Genomic DNA, 25,997 nt, shown 5'->3' with positions numbered 1-25,997 from the left:
TCGGAAGAGAACGGCAGTTTACGATAAGCAGCGAGGCACTGGAAGTTATAAGGTAATACATCTACTTAAGACAGGTAGTGACTGCGGATCCGGATCATGAGACTGAAATAATCAGAAGAATAAGAATGGGCTGGGGTGCGTTTGGCAGGCATTCTCAGATCATGAACAGCAGGTTACCGTTATCCCCCAAGAGAAAAGTATATAACAGGTGTGCTTTACCAGTACTCACGCATGGGGCAGAAACCTGGAGGCTTACGAAAAGAGTTCTACTTAAATTGATGACGACGCAACGAGCTATGAAAAGAAGAATGATAGGTTTAACGTTAAGGGATAAGAAAAGAGCAGATTGGGTGAGGGAACAAACGTGAGTGAATGACATCCTAGTTGAAATCAAGAAAAAGAAATGAGCATGCGCAGGACATGTAATGAGGAGGGAAGTTAATCGATGGTCATTAAGCGTTACGGATTGGATTCCAAGGGAAGGGAAGCGTAGCAGAGGGCGGCAGAAAGTTAGGTGGGCGGATAAGATTAAGTTTGCAGGGACAACATGGCCACAATTATTGCATGACCGGGGCAGTTGGAGAAGTATGGTAGAGGCCTTTGCCCTGCAGTGGGCGTAACCAGGATGATGATGATGATGATGATGATGATGATGTGGCCAGCGGGTGGAATAAAGCGCCTGGCATTATATCTGCAACGGTATGAAATTACACGATTATAAGTGTTGTGCGTTCCGATTTTCAAAGACACAAGAGAACGTGCCTGCATCTTGAGCCTCTCGCCATTCCGGCTTGAAAACCTCTAGCCATTCCGGCTACAATGCAAAACACACTTTCTAATAAAAAAAAATTATGAAAGTGTCTCACTTTTTGCTACTTCTTCCTGTTCGGCTTTGTGTACACAACATCCGCAGTATAGAACATATGCAATTCTGTGCTCCTGAGTCGATTAGCCACTGACCAAACGTTCACTAAATAAAATAATGAGCACGTTAGTTGCCCAAGACAGATACCAATGTTTTTTTTTTCTTTCTTGTTTTTCAGTACGACATCATCCACGATTAATTCGCAAGCAGCCATTCTCTACGTGGATGTGATTGCGCCTCGGTGGAAGGATTCCACACGTCACGTACTCTTGATTACACGCTGCATGGGTAACAGTGCTTTGCACACGGCCGACTAAACCATTTGTCAGGCAAACAGCTTCTGTATGAAGAAATGTTTTTAAGACATCTGGGAAATCACTGGGACAACACTGTTTTATATTTATTTAATGTGAAGCCAGCAGCTAAGTCTGAAGCTGCGCGTCATTTTTAACCAGTGCGTGTATTGCGCTGGTTAGTATTTTTGTGTGGAAATCTGTTTAGACCACAGTTTAGCCTATATTTGGCGTATAAATCGAGAATGCCGAAAAACTACCGTAGCTTATTGTGCTACAAAACGAATGGCGCTGCTTTCCCACATTTTGAACCTTTTAGCGGCACTGGCACTTCTTTAACGTCAATGACTTGGAATACTTCTTGCACCGTATATAATATGAGAAGCCTAAATATATTATTTACAAAAATATTGGTGTAAGCATAATAAGTATTTTTACTTTTTTTCAGCACTAGGTTTAGGCATAACCATGACAGTGTACAGTATGGTATGCGCATATATGGGATCATTGTGTAGGGTGAGTATGTCTCGATAGAATTTACGTCTTCTATGATCATCATGCACTGAGTACCTTGCTCTGATCAGCTTAAATTTATCCTTGGACTCAAAATGGCGTAGTAAGTTCCCCAAAATCATGTACTGCTAGGAGCCATTACACACGTGCATTATCGTGTGGCATAATCACTACCAATGAATTGTATTATATTGAGAATAATGGTCGCCAAAATTTTTAAAAAATTTTCGGGCGCTTCATTAACCGAAACCGCGACGTGATATCTTGTGGCACACCGTAATTTTGATCACCTAGGGTACTTGAACGTGCACCGAATGCACGGCATGACTGCTTTTGTCATGAGTGAAACAATTTGTCAGCAAGCTGCTTGCGTCAGCGCTGACGGCTTTTGCGTTTGGAGCTTAGAAGTTGAGGTTTAACGCCATTAGAAGATGTGAATACTCGAACCATGGCAAAAGTTCAGTTTTGTCTGGATAAACAGATGAGTTCCAAACGAGCATCTATGTTTAATTCTGACGAAAAATTTCATTTTACGGACGACTCAGAGCAGCAGAAAAAACGCATGACAATTGTGCGAGAAAATGATTATTTTCAATGACAAAAATAGAGCCAAGCTCTTTCATCCTGGAGCACACTTTCTTCGGAACAAGCGAAAATCTTATACCGCTGCCGAAGGAAAAACAAGCGACTGTAGTTCAAAACTCCATTTCGAAAAGATTGCGTTTGAGTAGCACTACACCAACGTTAATGTCACAGTTAGCTAGCAGGTTCAGCCAAAGGTAATAAAAACTCGAGAAGAAACAGAGGACCAACTCAAAAACAAAGGTATCACTGTATCAGAAGCCCACAGGCTTGTAGAATCATTATTTCCTGTCGCGAAATTAACGATTGCTTCAAAACAGTGTTTTATATAAAAAGCTTTCTCAGAAAAAATGATGCCTCACAAGCGCAATTATGATTTTGACCGCCTTGCGAGGACCATTTAAATGTGCTTGTTTCTTCTCAATAGGTATTCCTGATGATGTACACATGCCTAACTTCGCCTTATGTAGGATTATGTCTACTGGCCGTGCTATTTCCTTTCGTCCACTCCAAAGTAAGTAGCTGTTATAGGGACATAACAAGTTGCCACCCTTATCTGCATCCAGAAATAATTACGTTATTTGCGATACTGGAAGTTTAAACAAGGAGCAAACGGGAGTCATTGAATGTTTTGGGTAATACCTCCTACACGTAGTGTAATGTAGGCGTCTCAATGAAAAATAAAAGAAAGCGTGACATAACATCGAGACGATACAGGGTGTCCGAGCTACGACGCGTCGTGTTTGATATAAAAAAGAGGCGGGCAATCTTACGTGAAGATGACGAAGATGAAGTTGTTTACCGTCCAGTAGAGCAGTGGCCACTAACTTTTTGTCGATTCCATTTGATTTAATAAATTATGTCAATTAGCTAACTTTTCACTTACTACTATTACTTTTATTAGGCTGAGAAGAATATGTGACAAAGTTAGGTACCTGTCGGAAAAATATAGCAGCCATTAAAATTGCGGTATTGGAGTGATGCTCATCGGAATATTGTATTTTTATATTGGTTACTGGTGCTATACACTATTATCTTGGGACTAAAAGGTGAATTTCTGACGTCATTGCTATTCAACACAAGCTAGATACATAGTCCAGTTGAGAAAATACATAGGCAATATAACGCTGAAATGCACGTATAAAGCCTATTCAAAATCCTGAATATTGTTATCGACAACAAAGTTCGGTAGTGCATTCCACATTTTTATCATATTTTGAAAATTGAGTAAGGAAAGCGATTCTTATGAGAAATAAGATTGAGGGGTTCTACTTAACTTTTTCGCACATTCGTTCTTGCCGCATCTAGAATATGCTCGTTTTTATTTTTACACCTGAGCGTTTACATTGTTCGCTTCCGATTGTATGAGCTGATTTACTGTGCGGTGCAATAAGAAGAAGAAGAAGAAGAAGAAGAAGAAGAAACTTTAATAAAACTACTGTTTTTAATTTAGATGTTATGTTTACCAGCATGACCTTGTCGTATTTGATCCGGCGAAATCGCCCTGACAGGATTCGGTCGGCTTTTTTAGGGAAGGGGGAAGGGGGGCGGGGGCATGGAATTCTCACACACCAAAGTACTTAGAGGTCTATCAATATATTCGGCTCACCAATGATGCTGCCTTTTTATTTTCAGGGTGCAGGCGTAGGCACGATTGTCACGGTTATCTTCCAGTTATGGCACATCACAAACTCGATGCAGAAAGGCAGAACACCACCCAAGATGCCGGTTTCCTTGGATTACTGCCCTGCAAATGTTACATTCCATACTTCAACGTCGAAGGCATTCAACATAAGCAGGTCCTTCGAGGCTCCAGGGTAATGGCGTAATTATTTGATTTTGCTTCCCTGCTTCCGAGCCAAAATTTTGGGTGTAGGATCTTCTTCATTTAGGAGTTGGTGCAGACAAGGAAAATTATACATCTTGTTCTTCTAAGACAAAGTATCACCATACACGCTCATTGATAAGTGGGAACGTTTGGAAACAACTGAAAGTTCATGAAAGCGTTCGTTTAGAAAAAGCCCAATGTTAAGCAAATTGCAATGCACACGAGAAAAAAAAAGATAATGCTGATACCTACATTTCCAGATGACAGGAAACGTGTATGGCATACTGCATGCTTTTGAGGACTACTATTTATTTTACCTACCTTTCCGCGCATAGCTACGCAAGCTGTTCCTTTCATTTTGTGTGTTTAAAACCACAGCGCACACATTATGCCACCGTAAACGCTCTGCAGAAACTTCAGCTATATACTTCTACCGATGAATGAATGAATGAAGCCAGCAACAAATAATCAATCAATTAGTATTTAATACTAATATAACAGTAGTGATACGTAGCAAAATATTCATAAGGACATCTAAAGTGACAAACACTAGGTCGGGCCTTCTTTATCATTAAAGCAATATTAATAAACCAAACAAATATTACAGTGTAAAAGCCATATTTCAGTAGTTACAATTACAGCATGAAAAACTGTAGTGGCTACCTCGAAAATAACCATCACACGCAAAGAGGTAAAGAGTGTTATGTGCGTGGCGGAATTTAAGGAATAGCTAGACTGTTCTTGCATTTCCTCGAATTTGCATTAGGGAAACGCATGACAAAAGACTGTTTTAGCTCTGTCTGTGTAATTAGCGTGAAGCTATTCAAAAAAGGCTTTCGAAAATAAAAATCAGATCTGCAAAGGCAACGAGTCTACAAGAAGATCAGGAACGCGGAGTTCACAAAGGGAACTGACGAAAAAATCTTTCGTAAGAAAGACCTTACGAAAAAGTGCAACCACAAGACTAAACGTGTTCGTAACATCAGCAACCTTGCGCTGTCTGCCACTGCAGAAACGAGCGCTGTAGTCGATAAAATACGTATATTTAAGGGTAGCACAGAGGTGAAGTTTAGCACTTCCACCAATAGCAAGCGTAAGTCGACTCACAAAACCTTAACCGCCGTCCGGAAGATGACTTCAGAAGAAATTTCAACAATAGGGGTGTAGCGGTCTTACGAACATAATCATGTCTATTTGCGCCATTCGAGCTGACGCGGGTAACCATCGTAACGCGCCGTTGCGGATGATTGGCCAGGGGCCAGAACTGATAGCTGAGGATGGCGCGTGCTTATATCTTTCTGACATGCTGCGATTTGTCATCTCAAAGTTTGCTGAGATGTTTCAGTGCACTTCTGGCGTGCACTTCTGGCGAAAGCAGTAACATTAACGATGCGTAGTGAACTGCTGCATAATGAGCTGCGTTTCTGTATGTGCGCAAAGCCGAAATTTTCATACCCATCATGACACTCTATTGAGTGTTACCAAATAGAAGTGTAGTGTCTGTCCCTAGCAACTATAAAGTCTGTTATTGATGTGTTTTGGGCACTTCTATCGTGTTTTTTGTCTTGTTTGAGCTTTCTATTGTTCATAGGGCTGCGGATGATTATATTTTTCCAACGCTTTGGGGGCTATAACTTTCCATGCGATAGGAAAGAATAAAAAAATCGTTCTAATTATCATAACTTGTTGCTGTTGCACAATTCGCTGTCGTCTGTACGTACGTCACGGTGGCGGGCATTGTACTGACGCTGCTGAGTGCTTTGCGAGGCCGTCAGTCGAGAACGGGCAAGCTGGTGTGCATGGTCCGCGAGGGCGATGGCGTCGCGCGCATACTCGCTTGTTGTGATCGCAGCAGGCGGAAGTGCCGTGTCAAGGGGCAAGGTCGGTTCGCGACCGTACAGTAGGTAACATGTCGAAAAGCCGGCGGTGTCTTGCTAGGAAGAATTGTACGCAAAGGTGACGTAAGGAAGGGCAATGGTAGTCAATGGCAGTCGTGGTGGTCCTTGGAAACGTACTTGGTGAGCATATCTGTAAGAGTACGGTTTAACCGCTCTGTCAGGCCATTGGTTTGAGGATGGTATGAGGTAAGTGAGCTTGTGTTAAGTGGAGCAGGAACGCACAATGTCGGGAATAACTTTAGGTAGGAAGTTACACCCACGTTCAGTAAGCAGCTGTGGCGGGGTGCCATGAAGTAAGATAATGTCACGCAAGAGAAAGTCCGCGACGTCAGTGGCGCAACTGGTAGGGAGAGCCCTCGTGATAGCATATCGGGTGGCGTAATCAGTTGCGACGGCTACCCATTTGTTCCAAGAGGATGACGTGGGAAAGGGACCGAGGAGGTCTAATCCAACACGAAAGAACGGTTCCACAGGGACGGTGATCGGCTGGAGATGACCGGCGAGTAGCACCTGTGGTGTTTTCCGACGCTGGCAGGGATCACACACAGCAACCTAGCGTCGGACGGAGGGAGCGAAACCAGGCCAATAGAAGCGGCGGCGGACGTGGTCGTACGTGCCGGTTACCCCAAGATGTCCTGCAGTGGATGCGTCATGCATCTCAAAGAGCACAGTCAGCTGTAGAAGTTATGGTGCGGCAAGAAGAACATCAGATTCGTCAGGGAGGAAGTTCCTTCGGTACAGAATGCCACCCTGAAGGACATATCGGTGAACGGATGCGTCGGTAGGTGTAGAGCGCACATACTCGATGAGTGCTCGCAGCGATAGGTCTCGGTACTACTCATCGGCGATGTTAGCGAAGGCAGACAAAGAAAATGCCGCTGGCGGTACTACTATCGGCATCGTCAGGCTCGTCTACCGGGTAGCGAGACAGGTAGTCAGCCTCCTTGTGCAGTCGGCCAGATTTGTAGGTGACAGTACACGAATATTCTTGGAGGTGTAAGGCCCAGCGACCATGTCTTCCTGCAGGATCTTTCAGTGAGCATAACCAGCAAAGCGCGTGATGATCTGTGACAACGGAAAAGAGTCGGCCATATAAGTATGGGTGGAACTTCGCAATCGCCTAAACTAGGGCCAGACACTCACGCTCAGTGATGGAATAGCTGCGCTCCGAGGGTAACCGGAGCCTGCTGGCGTAAGCGATAACACGGTCGTTGCCACGCTGGCGTTGGGCCAGTGCTGCGCCAATTCTGTGACCGCTGGCATCAGTACGGGCTTCGGTAGGTGCAGAGGGATCGAAATGGGACAGAACAGAAGGCGTGGGAAGGTCGATTAGATGCGAGAATGCAGAGGGCTCGTTATAGCCCCACTGGAAAGGGGCGTCTTTTTTCAAAAGCTCAGTTAGTGGTCGTGCTATGGCTGCAAAATTTTTCACGAAAGGGCGGAAGCACGAACAAAGGCTCATGAAGCTGCGCACATCGTTGACACACTTCGAGACAGGGAAGTGCGTAACAGCATGGATCTTGCCTGGGTCCGGTTGCACTCCGTTCGCGTCAACGAGATGCCCATGGACGGTAATCTGGCGATGGCCCAATTGGCACTTCAATGCGTTCAGTTGCAGACCGACTCGACGATAAACGCCCAGGACTGCTGAGAGGCACTCGAGGTGCGTAGGGAACGTTGGGGAGAATACTATAACATCGTCCAAATAGCACAGGCACGTCAAGCATTTGAAACCGTGAAGAAGGGAGTCCATCATGCGTTCAAAAGAGGCAGGACAGTTACCGAACGGCATCAATTTGAATTGATAAAGACCGTCTGGTGTTACAAAAGCAGTCTTCTCGCGGTCGAGATCGTCCACGGCAATCTGCCAGTAGCCGGAGCGAAGGTCAATAGAGAAGTAGCGAGCACCGTGGAGGCAATCAAGGACGTCATCGATCCGAGGTAGGGGATACACGTCCTTTTTGGTAACCCTGTTAAGGTGCCGATAATCCACGCAAAAGCGCCATGAGCCATCCTTCTTTTTTGCCAGTACAACAGGTGACGCCGATGGACTACATGATGTTTCAGTAATGTTCTTGGCAAGCATTTTGCGAACTTCTGCGTGAATGACTTGACGCTCAGCCGGTGACAACCGATACGGGGGGCGATGAATAGGAGGGGCATCGCCTGGTATTAGTGCGATGTTTAACAGCTGTAGTTTGGGCCAAGGGACGATCGTTAAAGTAAAAAAAAATATCGTGGTAGGAAAACAGAACGCGGTAGAGCTCACGAGCATGGTCGGATGGCGTGTCGGGCGCAATCATTTTTTGTAAGTCGGCGATGGTACGATTTGCCGACTACGATGGTAGAGGAGGATGAGATGAATTATCGTCTACTGCAATAGATGCTACTGAGTGATCCTCGAATGAGCAAAGCTGGGCCAGAGACATCCGGCGTGGCAGCACTTGATTCGTCAAGCCAAAATTGACCACTGGCAGGCAGACGCGATTGGCCGTGTTATATAAAACTGTATTATGTACTGCGATCCCGTATGTAAGTAGGACGTCTTGCATAGGAGCCGGGATGTAGTGACCGTCGGGCACTGGTGGGGATGACACTAAGTTAACGTAAGTCAGTGCCGAAGGTAGCAAGCGAATGAAGTCGACGGAATTGAGGCGACTGGGGTGTGGTTCAGGGGATCCAGAACGGGCAAGTCATGGCGGAGAGTACTGGCGGAACAATCGGTGAGAGTAGAATGTGCGGAGAGGAAGTCTAAGCCAAGGGTGATGTCATGGGGACAGTGGGCGATGACTGTAAATAGCACGATAGTGGAGCGATCGGTGCAGGAGACGCGGGCGGCACACGTACCAAGTACAGGGGCTGTTCTGCCTTTGGCGACATGGACAACAGGCGTCGTGGCAGGCATGATTATTTTCTTCAGGCGGTTGCGAAGGTCAGCGCTCATTACCGACAAATGCGCCCCAGTGTCTATAAGAGCAGATGCTCAAACACCGTCGACTTGCACGTCAAGAAGGCTCAGATGAGTGGGCAACGTCAGTACAGGATTTGGCGGCCTAGGGAGCAATGCAGCGTCACGTCGAGGCGCTGCATCATCTAGTTTTCCGTCTGGGAGCGCCGTCCGAAGGGAGTCGGCGAAAAAGAACGACGGGGCTGGGGAGAGCGAGATTGTCGTCGTTTGGGCGAAGGCGAACGAGAATAGGGGTGGTGAGGCGCAGGAGAAGCAGTGGCAGCATTACCGGAGCGTGCGACATAGGGGCGAGAAGAGCCACCTGGGGGGCGAGAGTAGTCAGTATAAGCAGACCGGGTCGGGGAAGTCCAGCGACTACGACAGTGCCGAGAAATGTGCCCGATTCGACGGCAGTGAAAACAAATGAGCGTGTCGTCAGCAGTGCGCCATTCAAATGGGTTGCTGAAACATGGTGCGTAATAAGATGCGGGACGTGGCGGAATCGATGAAGCAGGGTGGTTATCAGGGCGACGGGCCGAGCAGATGGTTTGAAGACCCATGTTTGCGAATTCCTGGCGGACAACTGCCTGGATCAGGGAAACCGTGACTGCAGGTGCGTTGGAGGGGCTGGAGTCGAAGGCAGTCGGATAGGCGGCCTCGATCTCACGCCGGACGATCCGGGTAAGATCGCCAGTGTTGGTGGGACGAGGAGCGTCGGCACAGGAAGATGTCGCTGGGGTGTCGGGCAGACGGGCAAACTGCTGGTCAATACGTCGGCTTTTAGCGAGTTCCACGGGGCGGCACTCTTTTATAACTGCATCCACCGTCGCCACGTTGTTAAAAACGAGCAAGTGTAAGGTGTCATCGGCAATGCCTTTGAGGAGGTGGGAGTCCTTGTCGGACTCAGTCATGTGTGCGTCAACTTTAAGGCACAGAGCCATGACGTCCTGAATGTACGGGACGTAGGGCTCCGTTGACGTCTGCACGCGGCCGGATAAAGCCTTCTGCGCGGCAAGCTGGTGACCGTATGGGTTGCCGAACAAGTCTCGGAGCATTTGCTTAAGCGAATCCCAACTGGTGAGCTCATCTTCGTGCGTCCGAAACCAAACTCGAGGGGTACCACCGAGGTAAAAGACCACGTTGCCCAGTGAGATAGTATAGTCCCACCGGTTACTGCGGCTGACGTGTTCGTACAGGCTGATCCAGTCATCGACATCTTCCTTATCTTTGCCCGAGAATACGCCAGGATCACGGGGAGCGGGGAGAGTGATATAGGTCATCGAAGTGGCAGCAGGTGTCGGAGCCGGCGGAGTCGAGTTGTCGTCGCTGGGAGCCATGAAGGAAGGCTCGATGTACCGTCCACTGCGAAGCTCCGTGACGAGGTACAAGGAACGTCCACCTCCACTAGATATGTTACGTAGGAAGACGCCGACAAAAAGCTATATACAAGTAGATTTACAAGGCAATATGGCGCACTTGGTCAAGACGCAACAGCCCGTGCTAGCCTCTAATCGTCGTCCTCGTCTTGCCCCTGCTGGCCTCTTCGTCATTCTAAACACTGTTCCGTAGCAATGTATCCATCTATTTCTCCGAACACAAAGCTTCTTTCATGACAATCAAGAACTGGGAATGCAGTGTTCCTTGAAGAAGGAATATGTGTGAAGAATAAAAAGTTGTCTGTAACTGTATATACATGTCTTGCTCGAATTTTTTGCCTCAATGTATCGAAAAGGCGAAACAGCTGAAAACCTGCGCTCGAATTTCGCATTAGGAAGTAACTTAATCGTCGGCAATTTTTATACGTTTCTTTCCATACTTGATGTACACCATTATCTAAAAATGTGGTATATATATGCGCCTGAAAGCCACTATTATCGCTATTATTATTTACTTGAATATTGATGGCCCCTTTCTGTAGAAACGTAAGCAGTAGAAGCAAATAGCTAGATATAAGATCTGAGCGGGCACACCGCACGGTAGCACAGTGGATAATGGCGGTGCAGAGCTGAGCTCTAGCTCAAGCGTTCAAACCCGGCCTCACCGGCCCCATATCGATTTAGGTGGAGCGCAAAAACCTTAGTGTGCGATGCGTTGGATGCACTTTAAAGGAATCCAGGGTGGTCAAAATGAAATGAATTCGACCCATATCTGGCTACCACTGCAGTGTAAGAGGAGACACAGCAACAGATCTGCATTCACGTACAGGCCTTTCTGCCAGTTTATCACTTCTGAGCCCAAAGTATCAGTTTTGTTAAGCTTATTTTGATATCGTTAAACTCTGATTTAAGCGTCAGAACATCAACGCCCACAGTTAGCGCTTTTGGTATCCTAGCTTTCATTTGTGTGTAGTTCAGGCAAATTATTACTTAGTAAATAATTGCTATACTATTAATTTTAGCTCAAACACGATTTCACTGTTTCTTTTGCGCATGTACTCTCCATAGCCAGATGCTATGATAAAGAACTCATTATAGTTTTATTCCGTAGCGCCTCATGTTATCGTCCACTGTTCATTGAAAAATATATTGTCTGCGGAGAAGCCAGCGATGTCATAGCTGCCAACATTTCCCATTTCATTTAAATAAGTTTCTCGCTCCTTCTGCAGTTTCAAGACGTGGAGTGGTGTTTCTGCTTTGTGAGATTAAGTAGGTGCCGCCGCATGACAAAGGATTAGTGCCTCGGTGCGATCTAAAACGTATATATCATGTCGCGTTTCCCTGTTGCTGTAGGCGAGACTATTTTCGGCTTTTCCACCTTTTAGTCTTTCTGTGGTGGTATTGCTACCGGCGGGGTTAGCCTGGTAGATCTTGCCCGCAACCACTCCCCCCTTAGTGTTCTTTCCCGTTCAAAATTTCTCATCACGTGTTTATCAGCCCTATCTGTCAAAAAAATTTGAGAATAACGCAGGACACTTCCTTGCTCGCTATCCACGCTCCTTCCGGTACGACTAAGTGTTTGACAAGTTCATCAGTGAAGCCCCGTCTCACGCGACCTAGAAGCAACCCAGTTTTACGACAGAAGAGCTTGTACTGTGACATGAAATGTTCTATTTCTTCTTTCAGATCCGAAGAGTCGTTTTACTTATTGCGGATGTCATACCATTGGAGCAGCTTCTTCGGCGTTTTCGCAACAATTGCCATTGGTGTATTGGTTAGCGCCTTGACAGGTAATGTTTATATTCGTTTGATCTCAACGAGTAAATGTGTTTTGCTTTCATACGTCCAGGAACTTGTTTGGAACAGGGAGTTAAGCAAGGCTCACCTTATCTCTACTCAACTCGTGTATACACATAGTCCCTAAAAAAGTCCACCTAACGAACCAACTTTTAGAGTGTGTTTATTGCAGCACACTATATGAAAATAATTGCCAACGTTTTGCTGATGTCCCTTTAATTCTGAATATAGCGAGGGGAAAGAAATGCCCACCGATATTAGTTTCAGCGCGTCCGATGTTCGGGTAAACGAAAGCGGATGGGGCGTTTCACCGGATCAGTGGAGGCGCAAACGTGAATTCCGTGGACGGGGCAGCCCCCTGGTGGCGGAGAGGTCAACTAGACAGATAGCTAATGTTCCAGTAAACAAATGTATTCTATTTCATTGCTGGTGTAAATTTTTGGCAGCGGCGTAATCGTGTTGCTGCCGAAAATTTGCACCAGCAGTGAAGTATAACGCATTGGGTTACTGCAGTGTTAGCTCTGTCTTTGATGATGATGATGATGGATTACTGACATCCCTTTTGAAACGGGGATGGGAGAAATCGCCACCAAGACTTCTTCAATTACTCAGGTATGCTGTCAAGACTTTTCCTTCGAGAATTCTTGAACACATTTCTTTATTTTTCTGTATCAACAATGTACCGCTGCCTACTGCTGTAATGATCCGCTCGTACCAGTCTCTTCGCTGCTTTTTTTCCACGAATACCCTAACGTATCTTCCTTACTTCTGCTACAGACCAGTTGATACTTCCACCAGCTTTCAATCCAACTGCTTCTGGAACTTGTGCGTTACTGGGTGAATCCCTTCTCATTCCATTAAAATGTGCACTGTGGATTTTGAGTGCAGCATATGCATACCTCATCTAATTGCGAATATTTGCTCCGGTTTGTTTTTGTCCTTAAGCAACCAGCTCGAGCATCATATAGGAATGCATTTCCCTTAGGGCTATCGTACAGCTTTTTCCCTCGAATTTCTCTTTTCTCATTCTTGTCAACATCTATGGTCTTGTTCGTCTTATTTTTTTTTTGCATCCTATTTGCTGTATATGTTTTTCTCACTTTCTTTCTGCTTACCTTCTAGTTGCCTCTCTACACTTTCAATTACCCTATACATGATTGTCAACTTTCGTGACCGCTTCCTACATTCTGTGTCCACGCTTTTTTAGCTACAGATACTTGTGCACTTTAGCTGCTCATTTATTTAGATCCATGTTCCTGATTCTTTCTTCAAAACTGATCTTGATCTGCGCTTCTGTGACTTCAAATGAGGCCCAGCGCACGTCCCCTTGCACTGCCTCATTTGCGGCTTTGCCGTGGGCTCTCAAAGCCAACCGGCGCATCCATATTTAATTAACTTCCAACCCCGGCAATGTATCCAATTTTATGGACAGAATGGCATTTGCGAACGTCAGCGCTGGCACCATGACTCCTTTTCAGATTCCATGAACCACGTCGTATATATTGCGGCCCCAAAGTACCCCATAATTCATTTTTGCTGCATTCCGCTTCCCTTTCATTTTCAGATTATTTTGGTGGGTGCTTGCGTAAGCCTTTCTTTCGTATATGTATACTCCGACGCATTTATAATCCTTGACTGGGTAAGACTGGCTGTTGAATCGACACCACGTAGCTACTCGACTGTTGATTAAAGACCACATGCGCGATTTCTTGGTCCTAAATATAAGGCCTATATTTGCCGTTGTGTTGCCACTATATGGCCAGTGTCAGTGAATCCCTTGCATTGTCCGCCAGTAACACTGTGTCATACCCATACATCAGCGCAGAGATGTTCTGTTGCACCATTTGCCCATCACGCGTTTATCATAACTGAAATCCTAATTGACTGTTTTCCAGTTGTCTTTCATAAAGCATAGCATAAAGCGTGCACAACGATGGAGACAAAGGGCATCATTGCTCCACTATTTGGTGAATTTCCAGAACTTCATTAAAGTTTCGACCTTCCCGTGTAATTTTGACTCAGTTGTCTCTATATATGTCCCTCAGCAGCTCCAACAAATCACCATCTATTCTTTTGTGCTTGAGAATATCTCATAGCAATACCTGTCTACGTTGTCGTACGTTCCCTTAAATATATAGAAATACTATACATAAAGCTCTATTCTGGGCTACTGGAATCTCTGTACGCTGAGCTAGCACAAGAATATTATCTGCTAAGCGTCTGCCTGGTCTGAATCCATTCTGTTTTTCCTCCAGTTCATAATTTGTTTCCGTGAATCTTGACCGCTCTTGTTTTATGGCTTGCATTGTCATTCTAAATAGTACTGACGTTACTGCAACTGGCCTTTACGAGCTCGTCCTATCCTTATCACCATTGTCTTTGCGTAGGAGGTTTATCTTGCTTTACATTATACAACTGGAACTTTCTTCGTTTTAGTCACTTGATCAATGACATTAGTCAGCAGTGCCTTGCTGTTTGGACCGCGGTTTTTGATGAGGTGTATTGGGATTTCATCGGGGCCTGCGGTGGTGTTATTAGGGACATTTTCTTCTCCTTTTTTCCTGTTTATCTTTTCTCTGGTGACATTTGATTTCTGAGGCTTCTTTGCTGATGCTAGATCTGTTTGGGTTTGAACTATTCTTTCCTATTGTGCCGAAGTTAGCCCTAACCGTGTCTGACATGTACCGCAGCGCATTATCTCCTCCGAAGATGTTACCGTCTTCAACCTTTATAAGGGTCTGAAAAATATTTATTTGGAGCTCAGGTTGCTCTTACGTGGTTTCTGAATCTTTTTCGTGTGCCTTTGTCTATTGGGAAAAGTTATGCACCTAACGTTCACTGGTGTATTCAATTTTCTCTTTTATGGACTCACTCGCCACCCTTTCCTTTTCTCAGTATTTATTCCATGTAAGGAGCACCTCGTCCTCCGCTAATCCAAACTTTTTGACTTTGCGATGACCCCTAGAGGCCCGCTTACGCCCTTCTGTTGCTTGCTTTATTTCTTTGTTTCGACCACTTACGTGGTTACCTCTTTTCAATCCGACAGTTTTTTCCTTATCTGTCTTATATCCTTCTGCATAACGTCTACCGGTTCCCTATATACATATCCAAACGCCTCCATTTTCTTCTCCATGTTTTTTGCAATCTCTGTTATTTCCTTTTCATTCATTTTCAGAATTTGTGATCTGATTGTTTCTTGTTTTGCATCAGTATCTCTCCAACATTTTCAGGGCAAACGTTTATGATCACAACCCAGGCTATCTTTTCCGTTTTGACCTACCATCATTTGTTCCGGTCTTTCATAAGCCGTTTCTGAGACTAAGGCGTAGTCTATGCATGACTGTCAGTTTCCGCAGTGCCAGGCTACTTGTCCCTGACACGTATTCTCCCGGTCAACTGCTGTAAGTTAACTGCGAAGTTCTTGTTCTGAGAAACGCGTATTGGGTTCCTTTGTAACTTGGAGCTACAGTCGGGTGGATGAAAATTGTTATTGAAAATATGACCTTTGTTACTGAGTTTCATTCCTGGTTCTTAAAGCCTTGATTCATGGAAAAACTGACAGTATTTGTTTTCCACGAGCGTGCGCTGCAAATCTAGGGTAACTGAGCATTCTTTTTTAGTGTACTTAAAATGAAGTAGACTGGAGCATATGTGGCGTCGAACCGGATTATGCTATGCTTCGTTGGATGTCCAAGTATTAGTGAAAGCTTGCGAATTTTGGTATAGAGAAGTGCGTCTCGCTTGAATCGTTGTGTTACGCAATTCGTGCTGTGTTAAGCTGCTATTAAGCTGCTGTTAAGCTTTTGTGACAATTCTTTGTTAGCCGATCTTACACATCCCTGGCACGCGCAGGCCTCTGCGAGCCCCAACCCACGGATCAGTCCGGGTTGTAGCTTTGGTATCCCCGTTGCCACTTTAGTGTCCTGGAGGCGCCACCAATAATGAGAAATAATGATACCTTGTTAGAATTAGTAAAAAAAAACACGATTGAGTAAATATAATTACACCAAGGCGCCAATTCGTGACGCTAAGTTCAGCAAAAGCGCACCCCACGACTTCTGCAGTATCAGTCAGAACTTCGCCCTTGAAGGTACGTACATCCATTTACATCGGACACACTTTCTCACGCGTGCGTCGCTGGTGCTGAGTCAAGTCATCGTCAATGGCGGCATTTGAGTCATTTGCGTTCACCCGCGGTTGTTAAGGGGCTCTGCCTTTGCAATGTATGCAGCCCGCGCTCTACTACAGTCGCTTCTGCTCCCGCTGAAACCTCTGATGTCATTTACAAGGTACGTCGCCGTAAGGCGCGAGAAAACTATGATCCGTCACGATTGACTTAGCACGAGCGCCGCAGGTGCGAGACTTTCCATCGGACACAGCGGTCGCCAAATCGGCCGTCACTGCCCGCTGCTTCAACTATTTTACAGCGCCGGCAGCTAGCGTCCGTGCGTAAACTTGATCCAACTCCGAACCACTTAGACTAGAAGAAGGCCTCCGCACTCGCCTGGACCTATCCTCTGACGTCACCCCATTCTTCCCTAGCAGAACCACCTAGACTATGCTCCTAGTCTAGGTGGTTCTGCCCCACTCCGCAATGCCGGCACGTCTAGGGACAAACGCCTACATAGAAGCCTCCTTCGTAGAGCCTAGGCAGACTCACATATTGAAGGATCGAAATTCCCCAGATTTTCTCTCTCGCGCCCGCTCCTATTCGCGACTGGCGATCCCTCAAACAGCTGGCCATCCCTCAAATGAACGTCTCGTGGTCGTGCCTAAATCCCCTCCAGCCACGCGCCACCGCCGCTGTCGTGCCAAGCCTCAGCTAGTTGGCACCCTTCACTACAGATGGCGGTAGTTGTCTGGTCGGTCTGATGGGTGCTTTCAGCGTGCCAGGCAACGGCCGGCGAAGTCGGATACGTGATAACGAAGGCACTAAGATCGCTAAAAATTTATCCTCCGCTTTAAACGTGACCTGCACCAGTGCAGCGACCACTTGTTGCTGCAGCGCTGATGGTCAATTGCGCGGTGAGCGAGCGCTTATTTGTTTGTCGAAGGCGCAAGCGCAACGCGCTCGCTTCAGCGAACGCGAACACCATGCTGCTGGTCAGCCTAAAGCCCCTGCATCTACGCGCCACCGCCGCTCTCTTAAGTAGCGCCAACCTTTGTGTGCGCCGCCTTTTCCCCTTACACCAAATCCGGTTCCGGCATTTCCGCTTCCGGTATTTCCGGTTCCGGCGTTTCCGCTTCCTGGAGTTGCGCTGCCAGAATTTCCGCTCCCATTGCAGACGATGGTGAGGCGCCCGTGCTGAGCAACCGGTGCAAATCTGAGTTGCTCGCACTAGCCATTCCACCAAGCGTCATTCGCGTGCATCTACGCGCTTGTTTGCGTACGTTGCGCCCACACGCTTCACGCCGGAAGCTAAGGGGGTGAGAAGAGAGGAGCGTGGAGGAGGAGGGTAGGTTGGCGGTACTTAGCTTGGCCGGCGGTGGCGCGTAGATGCAGGGGCTTTAGGTCAGCCAAGCTAGCGCGCGATGCACCCTGTTCCAGTTGCTGCGGCCTGCGATAGGACATCTGCTATTCCCGCGCCAACCACACAAAACTGCAGAGCGTCCAATTTTCGCCAATTTAGCGTAACTGCGAGACGCGTTAGACTTGGCCACCCCAATACGTTCTTTTTCGAGCACAGGCAGAACGCATCGAGGCCCTACTGTCGAACGTAGACAACCAGATATAGACAACCGGCTGGACTCGGAGAATACTTCGCATTAAAAGAACATCGCGGAAGCGCAACAACCTTGCCACACCGCACTGCAGGACTCGTTCATTGATACACCTGTACGAAATACAGGCAAGGAAAGCAAAGAGCACAGGCGCTGGTTCTCTACATTCTTCACTGTACGTCACTTCCGCCGCGTCGTTTTTTTTTTAGTTTCGGTATGAAAAACTTCGATTTTTGCGAGCTCTTTGTGACGGATTGAGCTGCATTTCAAGCGTAAGATTTTGCACAGAAGCTACTGTATGTCTAAATTATCTGAAGCTAGGCTTTTTACGCGGTGGAGAACTTCGTCGCTGTTGGCCTTGAAAGGCTGATATGGGGTAAAACCCCTCCATCCACGCACCACCACCACTTTCTTAAGTAGCGACAATTTTTGATATGCGCCGCCTTTTCCCCTCACACCAAATCTGGTTCCAGCATTTCCAGTTTCAAAATTTCCGGTTCCGGCGTTTCCGCTTCATGCATTTCAGCTGCGGGAATTTCCGCCTTGACTGCCGATGGGGAGACGCCCACGCGTGCTTAGCAGCCGGCGCTAATCTGAGTAGGTCGCTCCAGCCCATGGTGCAAGATCTTACACCATGCTCTAGGCACTTCACCAAGCGTCATCCGTGTGCATCGGCGCGCTTGTTGTGCGTACGCTGCGCCCGCACGCTTTGCCTGTCGTCTCCTGTCGCTGACAAAGCGCGGAGAGCCGTAGGCCGGGTCTGCATCATCGGCTGCTGCATGTGTCCGGGGTGTCGGAAATCGCCCGCCCCGATGCCTCTCTGCGTTAACGACCTGGAAAGTATCACCTGTCCGGAGGAAATCGAGGAGATTCCCGTTCCACTGTACGTTGTGTCCCGTGGCACAACCCGTCGCATGTGGACGCGTAGCAGCGAACAGGACCATATCGCCGATTACAATAGGCGGTGGTTCTTGGATGGAATCGCATTAACGGTTTAAACCGCAGCTGGTGCAATTAATTCCTCTTCATCGACGCGAAATAAACAACGCTAAAAAACATAGCATCACTTCCAGTCGGAACAGGAAGCTGAAGTACTTAAGACCCGCTTGACGCGGGAAGCTAAGGGGATGAGTGGGAGAGGAGCGAGGAGGAGGAGGATAGGTTGGCGGTACTGAAGCTGGTCGGCGGAAACGCGTATGGAGGGGCTTTAATATGGGGGTGAGCAAATACAGTCTGGCGCTGGGCCAACTTGAAGTTTTGGGGTTGGCCGACGGAAATTTGAGAAACAAAAGCAAACCCTAGCAGCCAAGCCAAATATTGCTACTCATTAGGAAAAAAAAACTGAATTTGTGCAGCTTTTTTCGTTATTACATGTGAGCAGGATGAGCAATGCAAGAAAAACAACACACCACAAAATGTTAAGATGAATGAAAATACATTCAAAGGTAAGACAAGCACGCGCAAGTGTCCAATAAAGACATCAATAAAGTCTAGCCCAGCGCAAGAAATACCGCCAGCCTGGGCTGAGCACCCACACGCGCAGACGTGAATATATCTGAACCACACGAACGTCTGCTACCGCGTTGCCTGGGTTCACGCGCAACTTAAACAGATAAGAAGTCAATGAGTTGATGAGTAACAGTGAGGGGTTATATGGGTGTTATCGCGGTTGATAAAGGTTAGACGTTGATGGATGAGGAGCTAAATAGCGACCAGCGCTTAAGGTTGATGAGAACCGATAAAGGTTAATCAGGATTGGATCATGTCCGATAAGTTTTATAAGGATAGGTTGGTAAGGTATGCAACGTCGCCTTATCCCTTTAAGGGTGATAACGACCGATAAGGCTTGATAATATTAGAGTCGAGTTCGGTAAGGTTGATAACAATCGACAGGGGCTCATATGGGTCGGATAATGTCGGATAAGTTTCATGAGGGCAGATAAAATTGATGCGGGTTTGAGCGATTGCGGTAGGGCTGATAACGACAGATAACGGCTGATAAGGGATGAATCAAGTCGGGTAAAGTTGATAACAACCGATAAGCTCTGGGTTGAGTCCGATATAAGGTTGGTAACGACTGATGAGAGTCGATAAGGGTTTGTACAGGTAACATCAGGAGATAAAACAGAATTCAAGGCCAATAAAGCATACGTTTATTGAACCGTCTGCTGCTTCGTCAATTGCGGTAAAGAGAGGAGCAAGTGGCACAATGCCTACACATACTTCGACAACTCCACCGGAGTTTCTGCATATTTTCCGCCGCGACAACAATCACCACTCGATGGCGCCATGGCAGCTCACGCTGTTTTCGCGCGTCAGCTCACCTTTGATGCTCTGTATGGGCGCTTGCTAGTCATACCGTGGGAGCGCTAACGACGTACTTTCGTCACATAAGCACTCACCGTCGGATCAGGCATATTTATGACGCCTCGTAGCTTGAGGGTTCTGTTTACACTGCGCAGCAGGACAGGGCTTGCGTTCTTGGTATAGACGTCGTTGTTTCACTGTTGGAGCGAAACAATTATTAATAAAAGACCGTGTGCATTGTGGTCTTGTGTTTGGAAATGTACAATAAAGCAGAAGCCGCTTTAAGAATACACATTTCGCTGTCGTGTTTTGATGAATTTCATTGCAAGATGGATCCAATGGTGTCTGTCTATGTATAAGAAGCAGATTAGTGACCTCATCAGTGGTATGTGTGTCGTCGTAAATTCCTCTTTTTTTGCCAGTAATATAAGTGATTGTGCACGGTGGTGTGCCTCACTTGCCATGTTTATTACCGGGTGTCGAACAACTTAAAGCCACCTTTTGCAACGCTTCATTGTGAAGTTTCTTTTCCTTCATTTCTTATCGGAAACAAATTTCAATTTGGAAACCTAGCTATGATGATGGTTAGGCTGGTTTGTGTTCTACGTTGTCGTTGATGCTTTTGCGCCGCGAAGCATAACTGAAATTGATGATAAAAGACAGAACAACTGCTTTCCCTGCTTCATTTGGGATTCTCAATTCTGCATTGTTTAAGTAAAACATTAACGTAGATACAAGCATGAGCGCTATTGTTTCAGGGTAGGGAAGAGTGAATTACTATTACATGTTTTATAAAATAAACTTGTAATAGCCAGTGATTAGCAACGTGCGGATCCGCTTGTAGCGTTTGCAGAAACATAGAGAGAATTTACGGGGTACGAATGCTTTATTATTCTAGGAGAAATGTGGAATAAAAAGGAGCAGCCGGAGTTATGCAGTGATTTGCTTGTCAAAATATGGCGGAAACGAACGCACCTCCGTGATGGATCGGAACTCGAGGTAGCTATTCTTGCTGCATGTACTACTCCAAGAAATGAACTATGTTTTGGTCAGACAATTCAAGTTCCCTCACAACGGTTCTGTTCTTTCAGGAAAAGAGGACATCGAAGATCGATGAGCACAATTCTAACGCAGAAACTCTGGACCTCCTGACGGTTAAAGCAGAGAGCCATGTTTAGGTAAAATATTTACGTTAAAGAAGCTCTTCGAAAGACAAATAAAAATAAAAGTGTTATTTCGTCCATTCGAAGACTTCCCATGAGAACCAGGCGCTTGCTTAAATATGAGTGAGTGAGTGAGTGAGTGAGTGAGTGAGTGAGTGAGTGAGTGAGTGAGTGAGTGAGTGAGTGAGTGAGTGAGTGAGTGAGTGAGTGAGTGAGTGAGTGAGTGAGTGAGTGAGTGAGTGAGTGAGTGAACTTTTAATTCGGCCCAGAGGAGATGCAGGGGCGACCCCGCGCCACCCGGCTAGTCCCACGTAGGGACCGCCAAGCTGAATACGGCCCTATTGCGGGCAATCTGGACGGCCAGGGTTTGGTCGTTGAGTTCGGGGCTGCCCAAGAGCGCAGCCCACCTATCATCGGTGAAGGTAGATCCGATCGCTTGACACTCCCACAGCACACGGTCCAATGTTTCCGTTTGTGCACAGGCAGGGTGTTCTGAACGGGGATATTTTTCAGGGTATATAGCATGAAGTACCGCAAGGTGAGGATTCTCACGGCCTTGTAAAAGTCGAAGGGTCACCACCCGCGCCCTGCATAAGGCGCAGTGCGGGAGGGTGAATGCCCCTCTTTAATGCCCGCGACGATCTCACTCAACGTGAGCAAGGGTTCCCCGCGGAGTTGGGCGACTGTGGAGGCGGCACGGTCAGTGAGAAATGGGGAATAGTAATTTTAAAGACTGATACGCGACCTTTCCTGAGGGTGAAAACACGGAATGAGCCCCTACATTTCACAGTGAACACCTGTTTAAGGCCAAAAGACTGCAGTAACACCGCCGCCAGAGGCCCGCTTTCAATGACCGCGGACATAAAAGGTTATTGAAATTCGCGAACACCAATTGCTTCTTTGTGCGAGCTTTCACAAAAGAGCCAATGCAAATTTCACAGGCCTGCGGCTTAAGTTGTCATCGAAGGCTAGGGTGTGAGTGGTACATTGGAAGGGTATATAACGCGAAGTGGCAAAAAGAAGACGAGAGAAGATTTATGTGGAAACGCGGGTGTTCATAAACATTAGCAATAAATTGTACAGCATAATGGACGTGTCAAGAAATCGGTCTTTCAAGGAAGAAAACTGACGCAATAATGTGCGAGATAATAAAAAAGAAATATATATGGAAGCGCAGGGGAAATTGTATGCAAAATAATTGCAATAGCTAAAGGCACACGCCAGCACCTCACTTTTCGCGATAGGGACACAGGTGACTACTAACACGAGCACACATTTGCATAATTGATTCAAACACAATGGCATCTCAACTTACCCAATCTGGCACACGAGTAGGGTGAGCGCCATGCTCTCGTCGTGTAGAGAAATTTTTTAGCCTGGTTATATGCTCAGAACATTGAGGCGTAATATTCATATCTTATTACTCGTGCCGACATTTGAAAGTTCATAATCCCACCGCATGCACATCATCTTGTTCAGAATTCGCACGGAGCCGAATTATCGAGCAGTGCATTGTTTCTACGTCGACCAAGTCGCAGCACTCTTGTCTCACTCTCTTGTATTGCTGTGCTGCAGAGTGTACAGCACCAGAGCGACGCTTAGCCAGAAGTTTTCCTTACCTCAAAACTGTCCTTACCTCAAACTTACCTTCCTTACCTCAAACTTATTTATTTATTGATACTGCGGCCCTGTTTCCAGGACCTTAGCAGGGTGCATACAAAGTGAAATTGAAAAAATCTAAGTACGAAATGCAGCGATACATAACATAGGTCACTCGCGATGTGCAAATGCAAACAGTGACTGGACAACACACAGTAAATCACTCGCTACATAAACATAGGTGCGACTCAAATAATGGCAGTGAGCATTGGGTTACAACGTCATCAGTAAGATTATTCCATTTACAGATAGTTCTGGGGAAAAAGGAAAATTTGAAGCAATTCTTTTTAGTAATTACAGGTGTTATTGTCTGTGAGTGTGGATGACCTGTAGCATAACCGGTAGAGAAAGCGATAAAGCGTGATGTATCAATGTTGTAATGCCCTTTTATGAGCTGAAATAAAACTTTTAAACGGCATGTTCGGTTAATTTGTGTCACAGTTGGCAATCCACTTTTCATGAGAAGCTCTGTAGCTGAAGTGCGGCGAAACTTTTTCTAGTTTAGTGATGTTTCTTTTATTAAAGGGATCCCATATGACAATCGCGTATTCCAACATTGGTCGAATGATGGCATTGTAAGAAAGAAAACGCACAGGAGGTTTAGCGAATTTTAGAGAGCGTCTTAGTAAAAATAGTTTTCGAAGGCAGTTTCCCGTGACAACGTCAACATGTTTGTTCCACGAGAGGGTGTTAGTAATCCAGAGGCCAAGGTATTTATATGCGGTTATCTCAGAAAGCATGATGTTTTTGGCATTGTAGTTATACAATAAAGGCTTATTTTTTAACGATATTCTCATAAAGACAGTTTTATAGAAGTTAATTTCCATTTGCCAATCATTGCACCATGTTACTATGATTTTAAAGGCATCATTTAGTCTAATTTGATTGTCAACAGAGGAAATGTTTTCGTACAGAACAGAGTCATCAGCGTGTAGCCTAATACCCACAGAAATCTGATCCACACAATGTAATTTATGTAAAGTAAAAACAGAAGCGGACCAAGAACTGATCCTTAGGGGACGCCAGAATCAACGGTCACCTTATCTGAACTGGCTGAATTTAGTGTTACAAACTGACGTCGGTTAGTAAAATAATGCTTTATTCAGGCGAGTAGTTTGTTATTTTGCAGAATGTAGCTTAGATTATGCAGCAATTTGTTATGCGAGACTTTATCAAACGCCTTACGGAAATCCATGACAATTACGCCTGTTTGTTTACCTTCGTTTATGGCTGCTGCAAAGTCATGAATGGTTTCTACAAGTTGGGTATTTGTTGAAAACCCTCGCCTAAAGCCGTGCTGCATACAGGTTAGTAGCTTATTTTGTTCTTCAATAAAAGCAGTTATATGTTTGTGAACAATATGCTGTAACATCTTACAAGCTGTTGAGGTTAGCGAAATTGGACGGTAATTCTGAATGAGTGTTTTGTCACCAGATTTGTGCAAAGGCACGATTCTGGCATCCCGCTAATCATCAGGTACTGCAGCTTCGTTTAAACAGCTTGTGTACAGAGCATGTAAGTATTTTGCACACCACTCAGCATAACGTTTCAAGAAAGCATTTGGGATATTGTCTGGTCCAGTAGATATTTTAGAGCGCAGCTCTTAGGCGTCAGTTCCTGGGTTTCGCGTCGTCGTCGTCGTCGGCGTTGTCGTCGGCCTCGTAACCAGCTCGCCGACGAATCTGCTCCGCCGCCGCGCATGCCCGGCTCGCTCCCCATCATCCTCCCTCGCCCGGCTCTCCGGGCGAGGGAGGATGATGGAAGGGAGGAGGAGAGACTGTGGAGGAGGGCTGGCTACACAAATGGCTCTTTGGCGTCCGTTCCTCGGTTTCGCGTCGTCGTCGGCGTTGTCGTCGGCCTCGTAACCAGCTCCGCCCCCCTTTCATCCCCCCAGCGCTAGCAGCGACCGACTGATACCGCTTTCGTGAGTCCGCTACCGCACTCACGAAAGACGTCGTGCACTTCCTGCAACTCGCATTAACCGTCCATCGATCCACACCGATGTTAGTAGTGGCGGACTTTAATGTTGACATAAAGACAAACAGCAATTTCCTAACACTTATGCGGGAGAACATCCCGTTCCTCTCGCTCGTAACGCGTCCCACGGCTGTGACAACCTCGCGAGGCACTTGTATAGATCTCGTCTTTGAGAATCAAGCATTGGTGTACCAAGTCGAACATATATCAGTCTATTTCTCCGACCACAAAGCTTCCTTCATGACTGTCAAGAACTGTTAGTGGAGTCTTTGTTAAAGGAATACGTGTGAAAAATAAAAAAAAATTCTGTGATAGCACATACATGTGTTGCTCGATTTCTTTGCCTCAATCTATCGAAAAGGTGAAACAGCTTATTTGCTGCACTCAAATTTCGCATTAGGAAGTAACGTAATCGTCGGTAATTTTTTACCTCAAGGTTCAACAGCAGATTTAAAATGCCATGTTCATTTATTACGACATCAGGAATAGGAGGTACGGACACTTCAAAAGGCGCAAGATGGCCTTCATCTTGCGTAAATATGTCTTTGACATTTTTATTGAATGCCGTCAAAGCCCCTGCATCATCTTGCACGCAACCACCATAGACTACACGTCCGTCGTTAGAGCGCGACTACACGTCCGTCGTTAGAGCGAGACGCAGTGTGCTGCGCACGCTAACGTGTGCGGCGTCTTTCGCGCTAATTGTGATGTCCCTATAGTGTCGTTATCGAAGTCTGCCTATCTCTGGCTACAATTCGTGAAATCTGCGACTGCGCCAAAGCTGGTCACATCTCATCATGTGAACGTTCGAGACGGTATAAAAGGCTTCGACGCAGCTACTGCAACCAGTGGGCATGGCAGTGGCCCATCAGACATGTTGACGAACCTTTTTCGCTACGCTGTGCAGGTTGCTGTTTACTTGCCTACACAAGGCTACCGTAGTGATGACCACTTGTTGGTGTTGCTGCCGTGCCTACCCGATATTGGAGATTTCTTTTCATGTATTTTGTCATTTAAACAGAATCTTTTGCTATGTGCTGACGTTGAGGCCAAACCAGGCCCAACTGAGCG

At 46.2% G+C, this 25,997-nt stretch overlaps 1 protein-coding gene across 1 annotated transcript in view; it reads left to right on the top strand.

Moving 5' to 3' along the window:
- The window catches only part of LOC139048452 (sodium-coupled monocarboxylate transporter 1-like), an 82,160-nt gene extending 60,790 nt beyond the window's left edge, over positions 1–21,370 (top strand). Inside the window, exons 10-16 of the mRNA XM_070522840.1 lie at positions 1,044–1,153; positions 1,607–1,674; positions 2,681–2,767; positions 3,889–4,070; positions 11,989–12,092; positions 21,026–21,126; positions 21,219–21,370. Of these exons, the coding sequence (XP_070378941.1) occupies positions 1,044–1,153; positions 1,607–1,674; positions 2,681–2,767; positions 3,889–4,070; positions 11,989–12,092; positions 21,026–21,126; positions 21,219–21,305 (739 nt within the window). The 3' untranslated portion in view covers positions 21,306–21,370. The remainder of the gene's footprint in view (positions 1–1,043; positions 1,154–1,606; positions 1,675–2,680; positions 2,768–3,888; positions 4,071–11,988; positions 12,093–21,025; positions 21,127–21,218) is intronic.
- Positions 21,371–25,997: the final 4,627 nt, after the last annotated feature.

Source organism: Dermacentor albipictus, chromosome 8 (assembly GCF_038994185.2).
Source record: "Dermacentor albipictus isolate Rhodes 1998 colony chromosome 8, USDA_Dalb.pri_finalv2, whole genome shotgun sequence".
NCBI classification, from domain to species: domain Eukaryota; kingdom Metazoa; phylum Arthropoda; class Arachnida; order Ixodida; family Ixodidae; genus Dermacentor; species Dermacentor albipictus.
Note: the sequence above shows the minus strand (reverse complement) of the source record. Positions and strands in the feature narration are given on the sequence as shown.